Source organism: Lagopus leucura, unplaced genomic scaffold (genome assembly GCF_019238085.1).
Source record: "Lagopus leucura isolate 7727_CA_CO unplaced genomic scaffold, USGS_WTPT01 Super-Scaffold_100009, whole genome shotgun sequence".
NCBI lineage: Eukaryota > Metazoa > Chordata > Aves > Galliformes > Phasianidae > Lagopus > Lagopus leucura.
This window is the reverse complement of record NW_024962266.1, coordinates 3021603-3045424: the sequence shown is the minus strand read 5'-3', so window position 1 is coordinate 3045424 and position 23822 is coordinate 3021603. Positions and strand designations below refer to the sequence as shown.

The 23822-nt window shown below is 44.0% G+C and overlaps 2 protein-coding genes across 4 annotated transcripts in view; both read right to left on the bottom strand.

Annotated features, from left to right (window-relative positions):
• Nucleotides 1–23822, bottom strand: part of RABGAP1L (RAB GTPase activating protein 1 like) — a 204856-nt gene that overhangs the window by 117750 nt on the left and 63284 nt on the right. The window lies entirely within an intron of this gene.
• On the bottom strand, nucleotides 15368–18268 carry GPR52 (G protein-coupled receptor 52). Its single transcript, XM_042874147.1, has one exon. It carries the CDS (start codon nucleotides 18095–18097, stop codon nucleotides 17012–17014), a length of 1086 nt encoding a protein of 361 aa, XP_042730081.1. The 5' UTR covers nucleotides 18098–18268; the 3' UTR covers nucleotides 15368–17011.

Here is a 23822-nt window from a genome sequence, read left to right as displayed (position 1 = left end):
AGCTATTTTTAAATCCCTCCACTTCATCTGTAATTAAACTGACTTAGCACAGATTTGATTCTTCCCTACACAGCTCTATCCTAAATAAAACTCGGTACATTTGTGTAGAAAGTTCCTGAGGATATTTACAGACCAATCAATCAGAAAACAGCAGCATCCAGAATCGCAATTCTGGGTTTGAGCTGTCAGTCAAACCCAAACAAAACCTACAGTCGGGAAACAAAAGCAATATACTGAAACCATAGGATCACAAAGATTGGAAAAGACCCCCAAGATTTAGCACTGCAAAACACTCCAGTATCAGAGGCAGCTGGAGATTAAAAAATTTGGTTTGATGCAGTGGAAATGTAATTTGTGATCATTTAAATACAAACTGACACCGTGTCTCCTATTATTACTTATGCGGCGTTCTTTTTTATGCGTCCCTTTGGAGGATGAAAACCAAAATGTCACTTTCCTTTTTATTCATTAATTACTTTCAGTCATTTCTTTTGCAGCTAATATCTGTTCCTAAAAAGTGTAATATTTGCAAAGAAGAAAATGAGACATTAAGTACTTTTATTAGCTCCTAATTATTCCTATTATAAGCTGTCGCTGTTACTTAGCAATTTCTTCTTTTCCTGAGCAAAACCCATCTTAAAGCAAGGACAGAATTCAGTGCAGCCTTTCCGTACCCTACTCAGACAGCAGCCAAAGCAGCTCTTGCTCAAACGCTCACAGGATGCTCACATTGCAGGAGGGCACAGCAGCTCACGGGGGAGAAAACAAATCCACACATCGCCACGAGAAACCACATGGAGCAAATGAAATCCTTGGCAGAGAGGCTATGGACACAAGTTTAAAGGGTGGAGAATAGGAAGCAGGCACAGAGATCCCAAAACATTAAAAATTCAGGCTGTGCGATTTAAAAGCTTCTCTTTGACCCATTCAGAGCTGGATCAATAAACGCTTTTGAGGAATATTCTTAGCATCGTGTGACTTGCAGATACGCGTTAACTCAGAATATAATGCACATCTCCACTGTTCTGGCACCCTAAAGGAGCGCTAAGTATAGCTCTGAATCCGACGGTATTTTTTGAAATACCTCATTTGTTCCCACCGTGTTCTTCTGCTTTGATAATTGTTTCTTTTCATCCCTCCCTGACTCACGCACAGAGGCGACCAAAGGAGAATGAACAAATAGAGGTGGGAGGAGAGTGGAGAAGTGGCACTGACTTGAAAAGCTTTGAATGCCTTCAATCATCCGGAAAATCACAAGCAGCAACCTTTTAACTTCTGTAATTAAAGACTCATGACACGTACTGCTGAACAGCTTCAGCAGTTCACTACTACATACAATTACATTTTCGAGGCTTTTCCGCATTTTTTGCTGCTTCTTTATTTTCTAATACAGCATTTCAACTGTTGCACTTTGGATGTCATGCTGGAAAACTGAAAAAATAAGTACGCATGATCATGTCTACAACATTAAGATATTAACTCATTTATAAACCCGTGGCATCTAAAATTTTAGCTTCCTCCTTCCTATACCTTCTCAGTCTCCATTTCCTGCCTGATTTTAGCAGCAGGTATTTCAAAAATACAATATGTAATCCTCAATAGAGAGCTTGCCGTGCCATGTTCCGTGCAAACCCACACAGGATTGCATTTGATAACTGGTCACATTTCAATATGAAACTGAGTTTGTAAGACCTAAAAACAGTTCCATACTCCCTACAATTCAAAGACAACAGCAGGTCAATGTGCTGCACTGCAACCCAGAATTTGGATAAATCAGCATTTCCCAGCTGATCACAGGGAAGTCATAAAGTGATTATATGTATTTAAATACATTTTATTATGTATTATATTATTATATATACAAAAAAAAAAGTATTTTCAATCAAATTGAAAGGCATGGAAATAATGTAACATAGACAGAAAGCATGGCTGTACAATAAGGTGACTGCAGGCTCCTTCTCTTCAAGGAGATGCTTCTTCAAGGGGAAACAGCAGTAATTCTATCACTGCTCTGGCCCAGGAGTCCAGGCAAACAGAATGAATTTGAAAGTAATCCATGTCAGACCCGTTACTATCACAACATACATCTCCTTGACATTAACAGAGACCAACAGACACAAATAAAGTGCAGACGGCAGATAATCTGTTTATGTTTCTGCTCTGCTTTTTAGGTAAGAATGGATTTTGTGAAATGAAAGGGCTCGCTGAAAGCTTTATGCAAAGTTCTTTTTCCGGCACTTATTTAAGAATTCTTGAAATTAAAAGGATGAAAACAGTGCCTGGTTATTTCTCCTGAACAGCCTTCCATTGCTACGAACAAGGCTCTCCATAGCCAGGCGTTTAATCTTCTTTATCCTATGCAGCTGAGTTTAGGACAATCAAGTCACTATTTACTTTTAACTCCAGAAATACAGATTTTATCAAGGCCTTATCAATAGACGTAGAGCTGAGAGCAGTGGGTACTCCACTACCTCTCACCACACACTTTCTGGCAAGGTACAAAGAATTAGCTCTCACTAAGCTACAGTCCACACCTTTCCATTGCTCACTGCTCATTGGGCAACTGCAGCCTTTCCATGGGCAGTTCAAAGCACACCCTACGAAAAACCCTCACTCCTACCCCACGGCAGACTGACCAGAGCCAAGGGGCAGGAGCTCAGCCCCATAGCTGGGGCTCTCACCTCACCCTCATCAGCATCACTCCTTGCTTTGCCCTGAGCTCCTCACACCATGGATTACTTTGCTGAGAATAAATGCTGCTTTTTTTTTTTTTTTATCCATGTATCCATTGCAAAGTATTTTCCCAGCCTGCTGCTATAATAGAAAAGCAGGCTTACAAATGGATCCAAACATTATGGATGGGTAGACAACTCAACGAAGGCAGCAAAAACTACTGCTTTTTTAAATACAAATGGGGAATATGAGAATAATAACTATTAGTACACATTCAATAGATGCAACAAACTAAATTCTGTATGTATATATAATGCATTAGATGCTAAAGTATTAATTAAGAAGCAAATTATATTGGCATTTCACTTCTGAGAAGAATGTGACCCACTATAATTAAGACAAATGCCTACACAATGGGCACATATAGCACATAAAACACTATTCACTGTAACTGAAATAGGAACATTTGATATTACAGCCTTTCCTAGGCAGGTAGGTGCCACTGAGGACAGCATCACCCTGCTGACCTCAACACCCTTCAGCTCTGCAGACCATCCTGTGTCTCCTTTGTAGAACCATGTAGTGTTTGGCAACATAAGGCTGTACTGAACTATTCTGTGTTGAAAAGGCAAGAAAATCCTCAAGTACTGCTTTAAAAAATCAGGTGAGGAGGCTCTACAAAACTCTGTCTACATGCTGAACACATGTTCCATGACAGTAACTTTCATCCTGCCAACTGCACATAAGCACTGATACCATTCAAGCATCATCTTGTAATTGGAAGCATCTGTGTGTATTGTTTCTGTTTTAAATCTATTTTAAAGGCTTCATCATCACTTCATGACCTGGCTTCCTTATCTTGTCATTTCTATGGCATTCGTTACAACAAATAACAAGGCCAGCTTTCAGCACCCAATTACAGGGACAATGTTACCCTGTAAATGCATAAGACAGCTTCTCATTGAACTTGCTCTCACCAATACATCACTACCAGTGATGCACTCTGATAGATTCTAGTCTTGTTTCTTATGGAAATAAACCCCCACCCAGCCTGTGTGGGGCTCCTGCCTCCCTCCTTCTGGATCTCAAGGGACAGGAGGAAGGGATGCTCTCCAATCATCACCTAACACAGAGCTGCTCCACACTGCCCATCCTACTTGTAGACAAACTGTTTATGACTGTCATGACAGAAATGGAAAATTAATGACTTCAGACCCATTATTTTCACTAAATTACATTTTTCCTTGCTTCTGCAATCACTGTTGGGCAGCACAGATTCGTAAAGCTGCTAATTTCTTGTGCCTGTGAATAGCTAGCTGCTTCCTAACACATATGGATGACACCTGCATGTTCACAGAATGGCATGGGTTGGGAGTGACCTCAAGGATGATGAATCTCCAACCCCCTGCCACATGCAGGGACACCAACCTCTACATTTAATACCAGCCCGGGCTGCCCAGGGCCCCATCCCTGAATACTACGTCGATGACTCATGGGTTACTCTGAGTAGGGAAAGGTAATGTCCTTCACAAGATCTCCCTTGCTTACATTTTGCTAACATTCTTCTTTGTGACACAGATTTTGCCTGAAATTCAGGTAACTCTGAACAAGCTGTCCTCATTCCCATTTTTTCTCCATAGCTCACTTTGAGGAAAAGTACATTATTTTCTAGCATTCAAATTAGTTACCCTCCGTTTCTTCCAGAAAGGGCATCACAGCTTACTCTTCCACACAGAGATCTGTAATCTTTACTTTGGGGGTCAGCTGGGCTTTAATCATTATTAAAATAAGTGCACCCTGCTGTCTCCTTGTTAGCACCGGGCCTTAGCTGCTCCCACGGGGAGGCAGAAGGCCTGAGGCATTTGCACAGACAGGGCGAGAGGCTAACGATAAAAACCTGTCGACAAAATCTGCAAAACGGAGAAGCTGAGGAACACCACCATACTAACTGCAGATACATGTATTCACAGTGGTAATACCTGCCTTCTGGTGTTTGCCCCAAGAGCAGCCCACTCCAGAAATACATTTCAATATGACACTGCCCAGCAAGACCAATGAGAATACAGCACGTACACCTCAATAAGAAAACAGTGGAAAACAGCTTGCAACAAGTCTTTGTTTCTCTTGATTTCTTTTTTCCACACGTTTTCATCCCAGTTGAAAATGCTCCCAGTTCCAATTACAACTCTGAATGTCTTTGAAATGTTTTCATCAACAAAAACTTACTTGCTTCGCAACTGCTCTTCATTAAGTATTAATTGCTTGTGCCCTAGAGACTTCCAGTTCCCAATTTAAACTGGAAGAAGTAATATACAAATATTTTATACCAATATCTATACTCAGAAAGGCCATTTAACCCTCCTGATCCCACCCAAGTGTTGAACAACACGTATGCTGGCACACCACGACTCCGCCGGGCTCTGTTGCTCTTGCAGCCAGCAGGAAGGACCCAGCCATGGGCTCAGGAAGCATTCAGCCTGCTCAGTTACACCAGCTCTTCATCCCCAGCCACACTGCTGCCATTCACACCACGCTCTCAGAACAACACAACGCAGATTCTTCCTGGAGCATCATTTGCTGGAAAAGACTGAAAGCACCCAGGTTGCTCAGCAGACCTGAAAAATCAGGCCAGATCTGCTTAGTGAGCCCAAATGAGTATTCAGGAACTTAACTTTAAAGCCTCAGTACTCCAAGTGCAGTTTTACCAGTTTCTGTTATATCCTCCAAAAAGATATCACAATACACAAAGCTCTCCAAGCCATGTGATTTAATTTTTGCCTCAGGAATTGCTGCCTGATAACCACTTCAGAAGCCGTACCCCAGGAAAAGAACAGAGAAATGGTTCTTGTTTTCCTAAGTCATCCACCACTTCTAAGGTCTGAGAAAATGACTTTTCAAAGACAAAAAAAAATGCCAAAATGCTAGAAATCAGAACAAAGATAGGCAAGGATGGCTGTGGAAGTTTCTCTCGTCTCTCTTGCTCAGTCCTATGGGAGAAATAAATTAACTAATCAAACATTTAAGAAGAGCATCAGTCCAGAAGCCAATAATTGACAATCCTCCAGTCACCAAAAGCACTGCTGGTGCTGCAAGGCTTCACTCGTTCCTATTTGCTGTGTTTGCGTGCAGGTTCCTGCAGCACCTGCTGGCCCTGCTCCAAGCCCTCCCTGGAGCCCTGCCTGTGCCCAGATGGGCTCTCTGCATGTGGTGCAGTGGGAGAAAGACATCCTTCCTCAGCCTCCCATTTTAGATAAGCCCTAACAGCAGCCCTATGCACAAGGCTCCACTCAAACAAAAAGTAGAAATTCAGTGTCTTCAGGCTGGTTCTGTGATCCAGGACCACATCTCAAGCATAACACACATAGCTTCTGCCTTGCTGGTACGACATTCAGTGCTCACACCCTGAGCATTCTCCAGGAGCATTTACCTCACAGGTCTGAAAATGTCCCACCTTCTGGTTTCCTTGTTGAAGTTTGGGATGAGCATGAGATCTCAAATCTTGAAAGGCAGAACTACAGAAGGCAGAGTGAAAAAGAGCTCAGCACAGACTCCTATGCAGCCCTACATGCCGTTTACCTCTTGTGAATTCAGTACTACTAACAAAACGTGCAAACTGAAGGTTGTCCATTTTACAGCCTACAGCTACATTTCTGATCAGGCTCTAAATCTTCAAAAACAAGACCAAAATAAAAACAAGAAAAGAATATTTTCTGGTCAATGTTAAAAGTAAGTTTAGAACCAAGATGAACAAAAACCACTAGTATATTAGGAGAAGTAAAGAACCAGGTCTAAATTTAAAGCTCCATTATCTAAATGTTAACATTATAACTATTTTAAATATTATAAGCAGTGGTTAGCAAGACAGGATACAAATCTACTGGCAGCAAACACTAAATTCAGGCTTTGAATCTTAACTGTGAATTCACGGAACTCCATGAACAATCAAATATAAAAGTAACACAATGTATGCTAATGCTGCCCTAATTTTTGAATTAAAATGAATTTTTTGAAGTAAAATGATTTATAGGAAAGCAGGTCAACTCAAATACAGCCAGAGATGCTGCTGCAACGGAGCATAAGAACTGACGAGGCTGAACAAAGAGAAAGCACAAACATAACCTGAACTTGATTTGTACGCATGAGATTATTTTCTTGCAGACAATGAAGAAGGCACAAATAATAAACTGAAGCGTGACCACCAATCTTCTGTTATGCAGAAAGCTCTCAGAGGCTGTAAGAAGGCTTCTTGTCGCAGGAGTTAAGGAACCATGTTAAATGTCTAACAAGAAACCTACACAATGGTAAACAATACAGATACAGAGAGAAGATCACAGTCTTGCAGATGAAACAAAATTATTTTTCCATTAAAAAAGAGTACATTTACCACCAGGTTTCAGATTTCAACTCTATTTTTGAATGTTCAAATATTCTATCAGTCAACAGAGACAGTATCAGATGGCAGTAATGAAAAATACGATACAATCTCGAATGAATTAATTTGCTATACAATGCCTTTTCTGTTCATACGATCTTATTTCACTTTAAGGAAAAACAGGAAGCACTGTTAAATCATAAAATAAGAGCAATGCAATCAATGCAGAATAGGTTGGGATACAAGCGTTCAGCAAATCTGTAACAAAACATCGCCAGTCTCTTTGGAATTCAGACATTTTAATCAACATTCTAACGCAATTACTTTCCAGAGTTACATTAGCATGTTTTTACTGTAATAACCTATATTTTAAGTTTCTCAGTAAGCTTATAAAATAATGTAAAAAATGCACAATGTATAAAATAAGCATTTTAGCCATTTCACTTCACAGAGATGAGAAATGTGACATTTCTGAACATACTTTAACATACTGTTTTCAGTTCAGCACACACACACAGATGCATACTTCTATTATGCAATTCTTCTGTTCTCATTAGTAATGCTGCTGATGCATTTGTCTCCACTGTAATGGAGCTAGACATGAGTCATGTCGTGTACCTGCCTAAACATCACAAGTCTAGTGCTCTCCATACTACTGGCCACCTGAATAGAGAGACCTGAGCAGAGGCTCCTTAGTATTCCAAGATTCTTCCAAAGTCAATACGAATTCTGCTTGCAGAAGGAATGAAGAATTAGACCAAAATATCTGTAATTAATAATTGTAACAAGCTGCCAGCTTTAGAAACTGCAAAAGGGAATCCTGCTGAAAATACCGCATACTGCAATACATAAGCATATTGGTTTTCTTCTATTAATAACTTCTTTGTATGCAAGAAAAATAAGAATTCCCATAGTCTACGGTTTCCACAAGTTCAGTAAATTCAGTAAGAACAAGCAAGACAAAGCACTAACACTCATATGTGGAACTTAGCAGAGAAAAAACACAAACATACCTTAAACAACAGTTTTATTCACAGAACAGTTATTACTGATGCTGGTTTTAAAGAAAATGTGAATGTGTTCTTAGAGGCAAACCATATGTAACAACTTTAATTGCAGAAAGTTTAATTACAGAAAGTCTAATTGCAGTGAAAGGGGCGGGATGAAAGCTCTCTACGAGAAGTAGAGGTGAGAACATCCAGTTGTGGAGATATGCTGATGGGCAGAGCAAACTAGATGCTGTTTCCAACTCCATTAAATATATCAGCCCTGGTTCCACAGAAGTCCTGTTTGGATGCTGGATTTTATTTTTGAATGAATAATGTGTTATTCCAGAAAAAAAATGACATGCTGGTGACTACAAGAGGAACACTCTAACCTTACCAATGGCCCATCAAGGCCTTGCTCACTGTGGAATCCTGCTGTTAGCCTCACTGCTTTTGTCATTCCTGCATTTTAAAAAGTTGTTTAGATAGGGTTAGAAGCCCTTTTTGTAGTGGACTGCCTACAGCATCTGGACCACCAGGCAGGGATGTCACCACCATGACATGTGGGTTCCATCTCCCATTGGAACCCAGGCTGTGCCAGTTGGGTTCCATTGGCACCTGGCAGCACACGGCCTGGCTGCTCTGCAATATGGTGCCTACCTCAGTCAGATGGAGAACGAGGAAACCAAGAGAGAACCATCACCGGCACAAACATCACGGATCCATGCTCCAGAGCAGCTGGCTGAGGTCCTGGAGGCCACTGTGCCCTCCCTCCAGTGACTGCTGCCCCAGCGCCTGCACAGCAGGATGGCCAAGATGGCACTGAGGACCAAGGCACCCAAAGAGGCTGCCATCTTTCAGCCAAGGAACGTAACAACAAAGCCAATGACTGCCCAGCCCTCAGCGTGCCCATCAAACACAAGAAATCCATTTGGTGGAATGATACTTCCAACACCTTTCTTGTCATTGATGAGCCAGAGCTCACATAGGTGCAGCCAACAGCAGAGCCTCTGAGAGCTCATAAATCTCAGAGCAGGAAAGATTCCAGTGATAGGTCAAAATGTTGAAGCTGTCCGCAGTGGCTCCGGAAAACACCAGGCCCAGCTTCCATTATATTCCCTGGGAGGGAGGGAGTTCACATGAAATAACCCTTGGCAATGGAGGGATGACAGGAAACGTTCTGCATCTTCATTTCTTGCTCAGTGCATTTTGCGGGTGAAAACACCAGCAGGGTTAATATGGTTTCAGAATGCTTAAGCTAAGCTGGAGGTTGAAAGCAAACAACAGATCCCTTAAAACACATACTTCTCTTTTGCAATTCAAAGTCGCACTCCTCTCATCTTTCTGATTTTCAGTCTTGGCATGGTGTCAACTAACTCTTCTTCTCCTCCACATGACGAGTTCCTCTTCCACCACAACAGCAGCTCCAACAGTGATGATGCTTGGCTGCTCCAAGATGGCCAACAAAGAACTGGGCAGAAAAGGACAGCCCTGCTTTCCCCTGCCTGGCTGATCTCACACACAGAGAAAGAAACTAGCCCAGAAGAGTGCAGATGAGATAGAGAGCACAGGCTCTCGCTTAATTCAGAATCTACTAGTTAGTAGTTTAATTGTCCAAGAGATCTATAACTACACTGTTTGAATCAGAAACCTCATGCTGATGGTACTGATGCTAACAGTTTTCTTTCCTTCTTTATAACTACAAACGTCTCACCACTTTTGGATCAGCTGTTGTTTATTAAACTAAAACTTCCCTAATACTTCTTACAGTAACCCAGAACCTCTTCCTGATAGGACACAGACACTGTTTGTTCCACAGCCAGCTGAAAAGTCAGGGCTGCTTTTCTACAGGATCAATAATTACATTTCTCTCTTAAATCTCATTTGCCTTCCCAAATTTAAATCTTACCCCAGATAAATCACAAACAGATATTCCTCACCTACGTCGCATTCCAAATCTCTTTTTACCAATGTAGAACATTTCTGGCTTGCTATAAATCTGTTTTTCTACCACAGACAAAATCAGCATCATAGGAGCACTCTGCTGTGACTTTCATTTTTAAAATTACAAGCACTTAATGCAGCAGATTCATCAAATCAGATGACCACCAAGCACAACCGTATCAATGCCCAACCATCACGACCATACTGTCCCCCCAGAAGTGCTGAGTTGAGAACTCAGGAGAAAGGAACTGCAAATGCATGAGGAAAACAGGTAACACCTCCAGCTGCACTTCAGCAATAACCCTCGTATACTCTCAGCAAAATTGAAGGAAATACAAAAACGAGAAAGTATCTCCGTAAATCCCATCCAAAATGTTAATTCACCACCCAAACAGTTTCTTTACGTGTAAATTCACAAATAAAAGCAGTGACACATCATATTTCAGCCCAAAAGAAAAAGCTGGGAGAATCTGGCACCTGTGCTTGAGGCTTGCTGCCAAAACACCCGAATTCTAGTAAAAAAGGTACAGCAGCAACTTTGTTTTGATAGCACAGAATACATCTTAAGTAGACCTAGGACTAGACACAGCTCCTCTGAAGCTCCCTCTCCTATCCTCGTAAAGGCTTTTACAGAAGTGAAGAACACATCTAAGTATCAGCAAAACTGAATTTAAAATTTGTATTCAAATAAAATTTAAAAAAGGCAGAGATCAAGCACAGAAATAAAGCAAAGTCAGCAAATGATACTAATTAACTGCTTCTTCCTGAGATGCTAGATACCAGAAAGTGTGGTCTCCTTAAGTCCTGAGTTAAAAAATTAAATATATTAAAAATAATTTTGTCATGATAGCATGGAATTACGTTTGTATTTATTAGACTTTTTTTAATGTTTTATGCCATCTTCATAAACCACTCCGAGTTACTGCCCGGAAAACATTAAGTAGCCAGTACTCCAGAGACAGCAGCATGGGGGTAAAGGCCTTTCCCTGACAGCCTGCTTGCTGGTTTGGCTCTGGTTGTTTCAGCACAGACTGCATTTATCTGACTGCAGCCACAAAGCAGTCCTCAAAGCCCTTGAAACAGAGAAAGCTCCCACAGAAACCTGCTGTTCTATAACCATTTGCAATCCTTAAGCGTACACGTATGTATATGCATACAAGCTGCATGAGCATTATAGAAACCGGAGAGCCAAAAATCTGCCTGGTTATAACGCGATTATTTTATGATCCTGCTCCCCTATTGAGGGCACAGGTGGAAAGGAGACCAATCTGTTCCTGACCTAACAACAACTCATTACTCTCATCACACGGATCTCTCCTTGAAATGTTTATTTTTAACTTACTGCTTGCCATTAAAGATTCTAACCCACAGCCTCCTGCAAAAACCTTGCTGAGGCCATGGAAAGCATTGCTGTCTTCAGCAACCTGTCCCACCGCTTTTGGGGCAGATCACCTTCATGCAGCCCAGTCCAACAGGAGCCCCCGCAGCTCTCAGGGTGCAGGGTGGGATGACAGAGGAGCCCAGTACTGCTGAGGGAAAGGAGGCGAGGCAGGGCCCTGCTTCATCCTGTTGCTGGAACAATTTAAACCGCCCCAGGTTTAGTCAGTGAGCATGAATCAGAGATTTAAATGGCAAGCTGCGTTGAAAAGGATCCATAGGGATAGGAAATAGGAGGGAATACATCTTGCAAAAGGACACAAACGCCTTAAGATTTGATGCTCGTCATTTAAGCACAAATAAAGCACAGACATCCAGTACCACAGCAGCATCAAGCAGTGCCTGGCCCCCAAAGCCCCAGGCTGGCTGCCCTGCACAGCGTACCAGGAGAGCCCAGCCGAGGCCCCAGCAGCTCCTGCTCCCTGCACAGCTCCCAGCCCCACCACCCCGGTACAGCTGCTAACGAGAAGCTGCATGCTGCCACCAGTTAATAAGCATTAAGAGCCTGGGGCTGCAGCAGACCTCTTGCAGAGGTCAGAACAGATCCGCCTGAGCGCTGGAAACATCATCTGTCCATTTACAATCATAAATTTAAACATCACACAAGAGCAGCTTTTAAATAATACATGCCCAAGTATAAATAACACTTGAGAGATCATTCAAGGGCAGAAACCTTCACTGGATGCAGGTATTCAAAGACTCTCCTACCTAACGCACGGGAAATGTGAAATACCTGCATGCTCTATGAGTGATGCACCTCGTTGTCTCTCTGTCACTCCATCACACTTTCCCAAGTCCAACTTGTCATGCAAATACTTCATTACCTGGACTTCATCCGTGAAGCATTTGAGCTTATTCAAATAATTTACAGAAGAAAAACCAGACAACAGGCAGATGTATTCCATGCCAAGAAAAGGCAGAAACAAAAAGCAGTATCGTCAAGATGCAGAAATGCCCTCAATGCTGACATCTCTGAACCTCCTCAAAAACTTCAGTTTGTCCATTTTTCTAATATCACAAAAGCTCTAAGCTCACAAAACTTAGATTACGGGCCGGGGCAAATACCAAAGTAAAATCTCTTTTCCTGGCAATCACTACATGTATAGAAGCTTCCTTTCAATCAGAACCATCTGTGCTTTGCTCACAGCGAGCTGCAGGGTGATGAGCACGAAACGCCCGCAGTGTTTCTGCCACATCCTTCTCAGGAGGGTTACGTCTGGCAGGAGGCAGGGTAAGATGGTGATAAAATCCCAAAGATCTGCAGGCATTTCCATGGCCTCAAATAGCATTTCCCAGCTTGCTGCCAGCACAGCTGAAAGCACGAGGGCCTCCTTCTACTTGCCCGTGTCGTTCGCAGTACTTTGATAAAGGAAACGCCCAGAGAAATGGTGGATGTGAAGGTGAGATGAGTGGTTGGCAGTGTTTCCTTAAGGCTCTGCTGAGGAAGAGTGCCCTCAGCAGCCTTTCCTTTGCTCATGCACTGCCCTGTTAGCGCCTCAGGCCCGTGGAGCCCCGCTTGTGTCCTCTGGAAGGATTTTCTGGCTATCGAATGGAGAAAGTAGTCAGTATACACTACAAAGAAATTGAGATGTATAGGTTAAATAGGGGGAAAAAAACAGGTTTTATTTGAGCTTTGTATTTGGCTTAGCAAACATCGCACACTCCTCCCTCCCTGCAAAGGCAGCGCCAGCCGAGCTGCTGCTGGCAAAGGCTTCTTCCCACTGCAGCAGCACCCCAAGGCAGAATACAGACATTCAAATAGCAGCACAAAAATCCATAGATGTGCTGGCTGGGCTACAAGTGTATCAAAGAATCATAGAATCAATATGTAATATGGAAAGATGAAAGAGCTCCATGTTGAGAACCAGCTGTGGGATAGTATACAAACTAATTCATTTCCCATCAACTTGATATCCCGTCACAGCAACTGTCTTTTGTTCGTATTGAAACTCTGCTTGTCTTATGCAGAATGATAAGCTAATGAAACTGCAAATCATTGTGTCGATCCATGATTCTCAACAACCAATTTCTAATATTGACTGGCATGTCAATTTACCAAAAAAAGCCATTTTTACTAGCTCTGCTGAGGGTGAAAATAAAGCACAGCTACAGATACTCAGTTGGCAAACAGTAATGAAGTAAAATATTTGGAAGAACAAAATAAATGCTATTTTTAAAAGGTCTTCATAAACTGTACCACAAAAGGTGGCTCATTAAAGAACAGTGAACTGTTCAGCAGAGGACACACAAAGATTCTGCCCAAAAATAAACCTAGCATGACACCTCGTGCTTTACCAAGTACAATCACAAGATGTGTTTGTAAGCAGAAGTGGGGGAAAAAAAAATCTTACTATGAGAAAATCAATAAGAAAGCATTTAAAACACCGCCTTATGCTTTTCGTGACCACCATTTTCTTGCTCTGTAAAGAGTATTTTAAGGGGAAATCACCTGGCTGTTTCAGGAAATAAAGCAGCACGTGGTACTCGGTGAAGAGAAAGTCGCTTTTCTGGTGGCACTTTGGCTGCCACTGCACAACTGGGGTTCTCTTGCCTTTTAATACAAGATCATGAAACTTTATATAATAAAGACAGACTGAAAATCAAAACTGACAGGTCAGGAGAGTGAAATTTCTACTGGACTTTTTTTAAACCCACCAAAACATCCAGCCCTATCATTTCTGGAAGAGAATTCAGCACCAGCTGGAGTCTTCAGACAGCATCAGTAAAACAGCAACAAACCTCCCTTCGATAACATTTGAAATCATGAGTTTAAAAAGCACTGCAAGAAAATGAAACACACTTACTAAATTTAAAAATTCATGTGACTGATCACCATGTCAAATTCCGTCATCTAGGGAACAGCACCAGGAAGCAAAGGCTTGAACTTGGCTGCGGATAATTTGACATACTCCAGGTTTACACAGAACGGGCTGGAGTGAGTGAAATTCTGGCTTCAGATACGCAAGTCAGCGCTCTTGCACCACTGTTATATTGAGATTCAAAGAAAAAGAAAGCAAGGAACCTGGGTACCTACAATTCATATGCAGAGTAGGGGATTTCTGCCAGGTCCTGTCCCTTCAACGCCAGCCTGAGGTCCCAGGGAAGTGCCACGTGCCAGCTCAGCACATGGGGGAGAGGTTTTGCTGCCTGCCCATGGGCTGCTGCACCAATCCTACGGGGCTGCACAAGCAGGGTTCAGCAGGGTTCAACTGATACAAATGAGCTAGCTCGTGAATCTCAACATGCTCCAAGCTACAGCACCGCATAAATATGCACCTGGTGCCTTCAAGTTGGGTTTCTTCTTTTTAATAAAAGGTTCGGTCAGCTACAAGGATTTCCTAGAACTCTCCTTGGATTTCCAAAGGTCACGCCGAAACCTCTTACTGGAAATGTCAACAAAGCCCTGAGCACAAATGCATAACTATTTCATTGGCTTGAAACCAACCACGCGAGCTGGGAGGAATGAGGCATTTCCCCACTTGTTGGCCAAATCTTGTGCACCAAGAACCTAACCAGGCAGGAAAGTAAGTACATCACCACAGAGAGCACAAATACAGGCCTGGTTTTTTGAGGTGAGACAGGGTTGAACAACCTTCTGGAGCAGCCAAGGAGACTTCTGAAATAAACAGCAGCTTCTCTAAAGAAGGCAATACACACATTGCCACAGACATGAGTACATGCAAAGAACGCTACTTGCTTCTCCACAGTATCTGTCAGGGATAATCATCAGCAACAGCTCGGTTTAGCTAGAGGAATGTTTCAAGTCATATTTCAATCTGCTTTAAAGGCTGTGTGATGACAGAAACCAGCGTACAAACAGTGAGGACAGAAAGCAAGCAGTCCTAGTTCGGGATTTTAAATGGGCAATTCCAAAGTCCTTCGGAAGGTCACTGGAACCCAGAAGAACTTGCACAGAGAAGAGAGTGTAACATCAGGGAACTACAATCAGGCTGGGTTTGATATACATAATACTACTTTATTCCATAGTTTCATCTTTCTTACAGGTTTAGAAACGTACAGGGGTTCAGAACCACCTCCACAAAACAGAGAGTACATCAGTACGGGAGATCTAGAGTCAAACCACAAGTGTGCAAACGTGGTTAGCTTCCATTACAAAAAGTAATAGGCACGATATTACATATGCGTTTTGGTGAAAGGAGGAATCATAGTGCAGTGTTAAAAGGCACCAATAATCAATAATTGGGCCTTTTTTAAAAGCCAATAACCATCTAAGAAAATTACATTTGGTTCAAAATAATAATTTGTTTCATCGACTGGCATGCATCTGAACCCCTGGCAATTTATTTCACAAACCCAATGTTTGCCCTTGCGAAATAAAAAAGATTTATTCAGTGGACCTGAAAGTCAGTTCACTACAAAAGGAAATACTGAAGCTCATTGCCTGTATTTCATACCAAACTGCCTTGTTCACCTTCTCCAAGAGCTTGTCTGACAAACATCTATTCAACAACTGCACAGAAGGATTTCTCTTAAAATGAGTGCAGTGTTTTAATTCTGTAGCAATGACCTATCCCATGTGCTAGGAAAACATTAGGCACAGACCACAGCTTACATTTTCTCTTAAAAAAAAAAAAAAGTAATCTGAAAAGAATACAGGATGTGCAAGCTAGGTTCACACAAAGGATTGGCAGCCACAACAGTAAGCTAGACTTCCAAAAGAAAAGGTTTCGTGACTTATTTTTAATTTTCTAAGCAGTGATGCGCACTGCTGTGTGCAAATACCATATCTGCGTTAGGATTATTTGTGTAGACAATAAGGGAAAAGCTTTAGTACACCCTAAAGGACATCACATCAACACTGTGTGCTAATTTAGCAGGATCGAGAGAATGAAAGACAGAAGAAGTCCTTACAGGCGGGCAGCTGCAGTTACTCAGCTTACCTCGTAGGTGCCCTCAAACGAAACCCCTGCAACACGATGGGATCTAAAGATGCACGGGATGGAAGGGGCCGAGGGGGTGGAAATAAAAGGAAATGAGAGGGGGAGGTTTGGTTGTAGCAGAATGTGCCCTTTTATCCAAAAGCATCACGCCCTGCGTAGGTTGTTTGCACTGCAGATTGTCTGTGTAACTGAAAGTGGTACCAGGTGTGAGCAGAGACAGAGCTGGTTATTGATCTGCAACATCTACTGCAAGTCCTCAGGAATATAATTTACGGATAGCCACTTACTGTGTAGTTGATTGCTTCCTCGTAAATATACTTAAATTCAGAAGGCTACAGTATATTCTGACACAAAGATAGTAAGACAACTTTTCTACGAGGGAGAAAAGAGAAGGTAGTAACTAACTCGTTTATTTTGTGAGGACTCTCCTGCCATGCAGGAGCTGCATCATGCCCTTTGGAAGATTTAAGTTCTGACTTTCTCTGTTGTTTCTGCTGAATGGCTCTGCTCACAATTTCAGAGCTACAGTCAGAGTCCAGCGACCCCTCTTACCGCAGCCTTTTCTTTCCCAAAAGCACTTTTCAACTCATCTCTAACAGCATAGCAAACTATTCAAGTAAACATTTCTCCTCTGGTAAGTTCCCAGATACAGCAAACGCTATCAAAGCTCCACATCTGATGGCACGCGCCGGTGTTCTTTAAATGGAGCAGGAATTAGCCCGTTTCCTTGGTTTAGGGTCCTGTACATCCCTGTCCTTTAAACACGTGCAAGATGAACACATGGTCTCTGACAGTCTCCGTAATCCCAGCCTAAAAACACTGTTGGAGAGGCTATAGATCACACAGTTGCAGAAACTATTGCTTATAGCAAGCCACGTTGTTAAGAAGGAAAGCGCGGGGTTCTCCAACACCCTAGAGCTCTCCAGCAGGAAGTATATGATATAGGGAAGCCACAGCATGTAGAACACGCTGGTGATCCGAAACAACACCATGGCATAGCGGCGGTCAGGGCTGTGCCCCGTCTCCCCAGCAGCGTCCACTTCGTGGCTGGGAAACCGAGCCCTCCGATCGTTGATCTCTTTGGTGTGCTGCCGGCAGATCTTGAAGATGTGGAAGTACGTGAAGCAGATGACAAAGGCAGCAGGAGCGTACAGTAAGCAGACGATAAAGCCAGTGAAGTAGGCATTAGTTAGCCAGGAGGTAGCACACCACTCAAAAATATCTCCGTGGTAACCAGGTTTTCCCCAGCCGAAAAAGGAAGGCAAGAAGATCAGGCAAGAGTATATCCAAATCAAAATGATGCAGATTCTCAAGCGACAAGGTGTGACCAGTTGATTATAGGAGAGAGGCTTTGTTATAGCGAGATAGCGATCCACGCTGATGCAAGCCAGACATGCCATGGACACGCTTTTCAGCACGGAGATGATGTATCCGAAAACTTGGCACGTCAGGGACTCGTGGACGCCTGTTGAGTAGTGAAGCAGGGACAGCGTGGGGACCAAGCAGCTAACTCCAACAAAAAGGTCGGCGTAGGCCATGGTCTGAATGAAATAGCTGGTGGTGTAATGGTGCAGAAGTGGGGCGCAGTGGAAAACGAAGATAACAGTCAGGTTACCCGCAATGATCAGGAAGGTGAGCAGGACGATAACAACTGTCTCGAGGATACAGATGTCGACTGCGTTGTAGTGACCAAATCCCAGAGGGCAGGAGAGGTGCTCAGACAGGTTCACCACGCTACCGCTCATATTCAGAGTCCTCCATTCAAACCATCGCGACCGGTTCATGTTTTGTGGTGGGATCACTGTGACTGCAGGCAGCAGGCAGGTGACCCGCTCAGCAGCAGCCAGACTGCTCCAGTGTCCCACGGTCTCTCCTGCTGGCAGCGCTTACAGTTGGGAGGGTTCTACTGTCCCACAGCTGTTGATGCTCCTCAGCATCAGCGCATCACCTCTGGCACGCCTTAGCTTTAAGGAAAGAAAGAAAGAAAGAAAGAAGGGGGGAAAAAAAAAAAAAAAAAAAGCCAGAAAGAGAAAGGCCACTGATCAGTTGCTCCAGTGCTCTTGACCAATCCTTAGCAAACACAAGGCACTTCTAAAGCAAGCAGGTACCATGAAGTAGGGAAATAAAAACTGAAGAACTGAAGAGACACCTTCATTCCCCAGGGTGAGTGGCGGGGGGAGGGAGAGAGGGGAAATATCTGACTTTTATTTTCCTGAGAAAGTCATTGACTTTGGAACACAGCGGGGTGAGAGGAGGGAGGGAAGGAGGAACCTCGGCACAGCTCAGGGTTCCTGGACCAGCAGGTGCTAGAGGTCATCTTTTAACGTCTCAGTTTAAACCAGAGTGACTTGAGAGTAAAGGAAAAAGTTCATCATCTAACGCTGCCTTTTCTGTCTCCGTCTGGGAGATGGCACTCCGTCTTATCCACGCTATTTGTTAGGAAGGTAAGGAAAACACTTTTGTCAAGGTTAATTCCAACAGACTCACCACTGTTTGGGTATGAATAATGAATTTTATTTGGAGGGAGGCGGGCGGGGGACAAGGCAGGTTTGTCCTCTGACTGCCCAGGAAGCAAGCATACATCTCACAAACAACGAGGAAGATTGCGTCTATTCATTTAAAGATCAAAATGCTTTAAGAATAGAATTTGGAGACTTCTGTCAGTGTTCACAATCCCTTTAAACAGTTATCATCTGTTACAATTATCAATGCCAGAAGCATACCTCAAGGTCCCCACAGACAAAATAAATCCTCTTGAATTCTATTTCAGCAACGGCAATTTAAAATCATCATCTTTGGGAGCTCTGCTGTAGCAGAGCCCAGCGCTCAGGAGTTCACGGGTCCGGCCATGGCAGCGCTCACCTCTGTAGCAACACCTGAATCATTTCACAAACCCCCACACCACAGGGACAGAAACTTCCATCCGCATTCTGCTGCGATGCTAACGAAACGCCGATTTGACCAGAAAAGCTGCCATTGTTTACTACTCCATCATCCTGCTGTTCTGCTTCATCTTCTACGTGGCTTTAGGGCTCCTCCGTTTATAGGTGATCGGCGTGATAAATAACCGCTTAAAATAATCGTTCTTCTAATTGCAGGACGTTACCTTGCTCACTGTATTTGCAGCTGGGCAGAAAGCAAACATTAACAGAAAGCATCTTCTGGGTTCAGTTTTAAGTAAATGCTCGATTAGTTCCGGAATCGTTAGGCAGGTAATTAATTGTACACACTCGCGGTTTCCGAAAGGCCCCAGAAATGCCAGAACCGCCTTCAGCCGAGAGTTCTGGAGCCCGGCGGGGGGAAGTGAGGGATCCACACACACCGATCCCAAGGTCATTCCGGTATTAACGCCGGCATCTGCTTTAAGTCTCCGCAAAAGTCCCCGGTGCGTTCGGCAGCCCTCGCTGCGTCCGCAGGAGGGATTTCAGCTGCCAGAAAAGAAACATTTCCTCCAATCCTGTCGCGGCACTTTGAGAGAAACCATTCCCGTCGGAGTTAATTTCCTGCCGCGCATCCCGGCGCCGCACACAAAGTCCTTCGGATTGCAGAATATCGCCGGTTATTCCCTCGTCTACGAGCGGCAGAGAGCGCACAGAACCGTTACTTTTTTCTCCGCTTCTTTGTTACGGCACCGAAGAGAGCCGCCTCCCCTCCGCGCATCCTCGCCGGCCGCCGCCCGCCCGCCCGCGGTCTCCCGCTCGCCGTGCTGCGGCTGCGGCCGCCGCCGCTCCGTTCCCCGCCAGCGCCGCTCGCACCTGAGCCGCTCCTCCCCTCCCCTCCCCTCCTTCGGGCCGGCGCTGCGGCGCCCAGGCGGCTCGGGGCGGCGGCGCCCCCCGCAGCGCAGCGCGGGAACGGCGGCGCGGATGGACGGACGAGGCTGAAAAGCCGCGCGTGGGAACGGGGCCCGGCGGTGCGAGGAAGTGCCCGCACAGAACGACCAGAAACCTCGGTCATCTACACCTAACTTTCATCTAATGGTGTCGGAGTCTCCGTGTAACGCCTGCAAGTGGCTAACTTCGTTAACTACGTGCTGTGTCCAACAGACAAATATATATATATATATATATATATATATATCAGTCTCCTAAACATCCATTATTTTTATACTGAAGTTAGACTCGTTTTAAAACTCATCTGCAACTACACTCAGTATCACACCCATCTGCAAGTACAGATGCACAACTGCAGCACCCCCCATTTCCCAAGCCCCCATCACAGACACACAGAATGGTCCGGGTTAGAAGAGACCTTAAAGGATCATGAATCTCCAACCCCCTGCCACATGCAGGGCCTCCACATTTCATACCAGCCCAGGCTGTCCGGGGCCCCATCCAACCTGGCCTTGAACACCTCCAGGGATGGACGGGGCATCCACAGCCTCTCTGGGCAGCTGTTGCAGCACCTCACCACTCTCACATCAAACAACCTCCCCCTGACATCCAACTTCAATCTTGCCATCCTGCTCCTGCTGGAGGAGTGGGCTGCATCCAACCCCCAGCTCCCCATGCTAAATATCCATATAGAGCCTCATCAGCCTGCGGGGATGCTGGGTGCCTTTAGGCACAGAGATAAATGGAAATATGAAAATACCAACCCGGTACTTTAGGCTACGGATCAGCAAAATACATGTGTGAAGAATGGCGTGGGAGAGTTTGACAAAGGGATTTCAATGCCATAGCTCCGAGCAAGGCAGAGGCAGGGCTGCCATACGCAGCCTGGAGCAAGAACTGCAGGCAGCACATTACAGCTCCAGTGCTCTAAAGCAGAACAAAGTGTGGCTGTGTGATGATGGCAAGTATGAAGGATTGAATAAAACACAAGAATCAGCCCAGGGCCTCAGAATGGAGAGTGGCTGCAACACAGAATGCATCCTCAGAGCTGGGCCCCACGCAGGAGTGTCCATTAACAGCAAACTCCACTGGCTGGTTTTCAGTGCAGTGCAATGAATGTCGCCTGAATTATAACAAAGGGGATGAAGTAAGGGAGTGGACATCGCTTATTTGTGAATAGATTTCCTCCACGGCAGCTATAAGGGCCCTGCTGCAAGCTGCCAGCAGCCCTACCCTGTGCTGCTCTCTGCCTTGCTCCCAGCAGCAGCTCCAAGAGGCAGCACTGCCAACAGCAGCAACCCGACTGCTCCAACTTGAGCAGCATTTCCCACGAGTTTGAAGGCTAATGAGAATTAAAGCAGAAATCAGCTGTCCTGTCCTGATGGAGCTCCGCGATCACAGGCAGAGATGGAACAATACTGCAGCGTTTCTTCACAGGCAGAACATGAAAAAGCTGCATGGGAGAAGCTTTCTGTCTGCACATTAGTGACACAAAGATTCTGGCACAGTTCTAAACAAAGTGTGCTTCGGGATTTTCATATTTGCATCTAGGGGAAAGGAAGTGAGAAAGAACAATTACATTGGGCAAAGCCAAAGGCTGTTACTCAGGGGTATCTTACAAGCAGAATAAGTCCCGTAGCTGGTTCTGTCCAGCAAAGGGAAAGAGCGCTCCATCACTGAACAGAAGCAGCGATTCCACACCTTCCTTATGAGTTACATCATCTAGATACAACAGAAGCTGCCAGCCAGAGCAGGAGGCGCGCACCACCCAATCCTGATAAAAACAAACAGAGGGGATGTGGTGGGAACTTGAGCTTCAGGGCTGTGAAAGCAGCATGATGTGTGTGACCCTGCGAGGAGGTGAGATGAAGCTTCTCAGACAGAAAAAGTCCACACAGAAGTTGATTTAGGAGCTCCAAGCAAGAAAATAATCTTTTTCCTGGTCTATTTCCGGCTTCAAGTCTTCCAGGACTCTGCTAGAAAACTGGATGGTCAGCTGACTAAACGGTCAACTACATTTGCTCAATTTTTATTTATTTATTTTTTTAAGCTATTGATTAGAGCAGGGAGATGCAGGCAGGAGTGTAGGATAAGGAACATCATAGTTACTTATTTAGATGCAGACCTGAATGACATTGTTGTTAACAGCTCTCTACCAGCTCGACGCCATCTCTTCTCCTCAGCTCCTCCTATTGTTTTCCTCTACCCACCTTCAGAGCCTATAGAACAATGGTGTTTCTTCAGCTCACTGTACTTTTACCTTTACTGCCTCTGGTATTTAGTGGTCCACAACATCATGTGAACACCCGTTTTGATTTTAGTGCCTCCAGGAAAACATTGCTCTATCAAGCCTGCAGCTTGCACTGCAACCTAAAGCAGCAGAGGTGGAAAAGAAATGAGGATCTGCATTTTATAACACAATGGCCCCCATACCCCAGTGACTGCAGAAAAGATCAAGTGATGAGATCCACGATGCCAGTTTTGGATAACGGGCTGGAAGGAGACAGCAGCTTTCTGAAAGGTCAAGGTGCAAAGGATGCAGAAGGGAACTAGTGATCATTTTTCATGCAAGCTCTGGTGCTGCCTGCTCCTCTGCTGCACTCATTCCGCCTCCATTGCTGCTTCTAATGTGATAAATATTAGCCAGTCTCATACAAATGTTAGGTAATTACCATTCTGCCATGCAGAACGAGAAATTGGCAAAAACTATCATTTCTGTGTTGTGATGGATCAGTACAGAAAGCTGAGCATTCATGTTTGCAAGTTTCCTGTGCAGCCCTTCCATGCTGTTATTTAGCAATTACTATCAGCACTTGTAAGGTTTGAAACTTCACAACTGGCTACCAACAGTATTCTTGTATTTAATAAATATTGAGCAAACTCATTGAGTAAAATGCTACAATTTCCTTTCAAACATAACTACCTGAGACTTGGTTATTTTTCTGAGTCCTACATTCAATAAGACTTTCCTTTGGAAGAAGGTTCTCAAGATTACATGATAAATTGAATTCACACACTCAGTTCAGAGCAACAAGCCCTCCCAAACTTCTGAGCTTCAACTCAATCAAAATAAAACACCCTGGAGTAAACCATCCATAAAGAAGTGAACTTTCCTCAGGGAAATGCTGTCAAGTGTAATGAATGGTGATCATTAGTATTCCTTAGGAATTAAACACAGCATCTGCTTGAAGAAACAGCACTTAGGACAAAAGCAGCGTAAGGACACTGTTGCTAACTGGCTGCATGGGAAAAGAAAAGCCTTCAAATGATCAAAAATGGACCAAGGAAAAATGGCCAAAAAAAAAAAAAAAAAAAAAGTCTTTGGATGGTATGAAAAAGAAAAAGCTCAGGGATGCACCCTCAGAGCAGGTCATGTGGCTGCAATCACAACTCAACCACCTGCCCTTAAACCAGCAGTAACATCACAGGGGTGGAAGGGACCTCAAAGATCACCCAGTTCAACCCCCTTGCTGATTTTAATACTGTGTTCCTATACGTTTCTTGAAGGCACACTTTGACACAGCTGTGGTTTTACTAATACCTTTTTCTGCAGCAAGCCAGAAAGTTGGAACAAAATGCCACAGATACGTCTAAATTGGTATTCTAGAAGCCTATCAACAACTGGGCACCAGGAGATGATCTGTTCAAAGGCACTCCTGCTGACTTGACAGAAGCATAA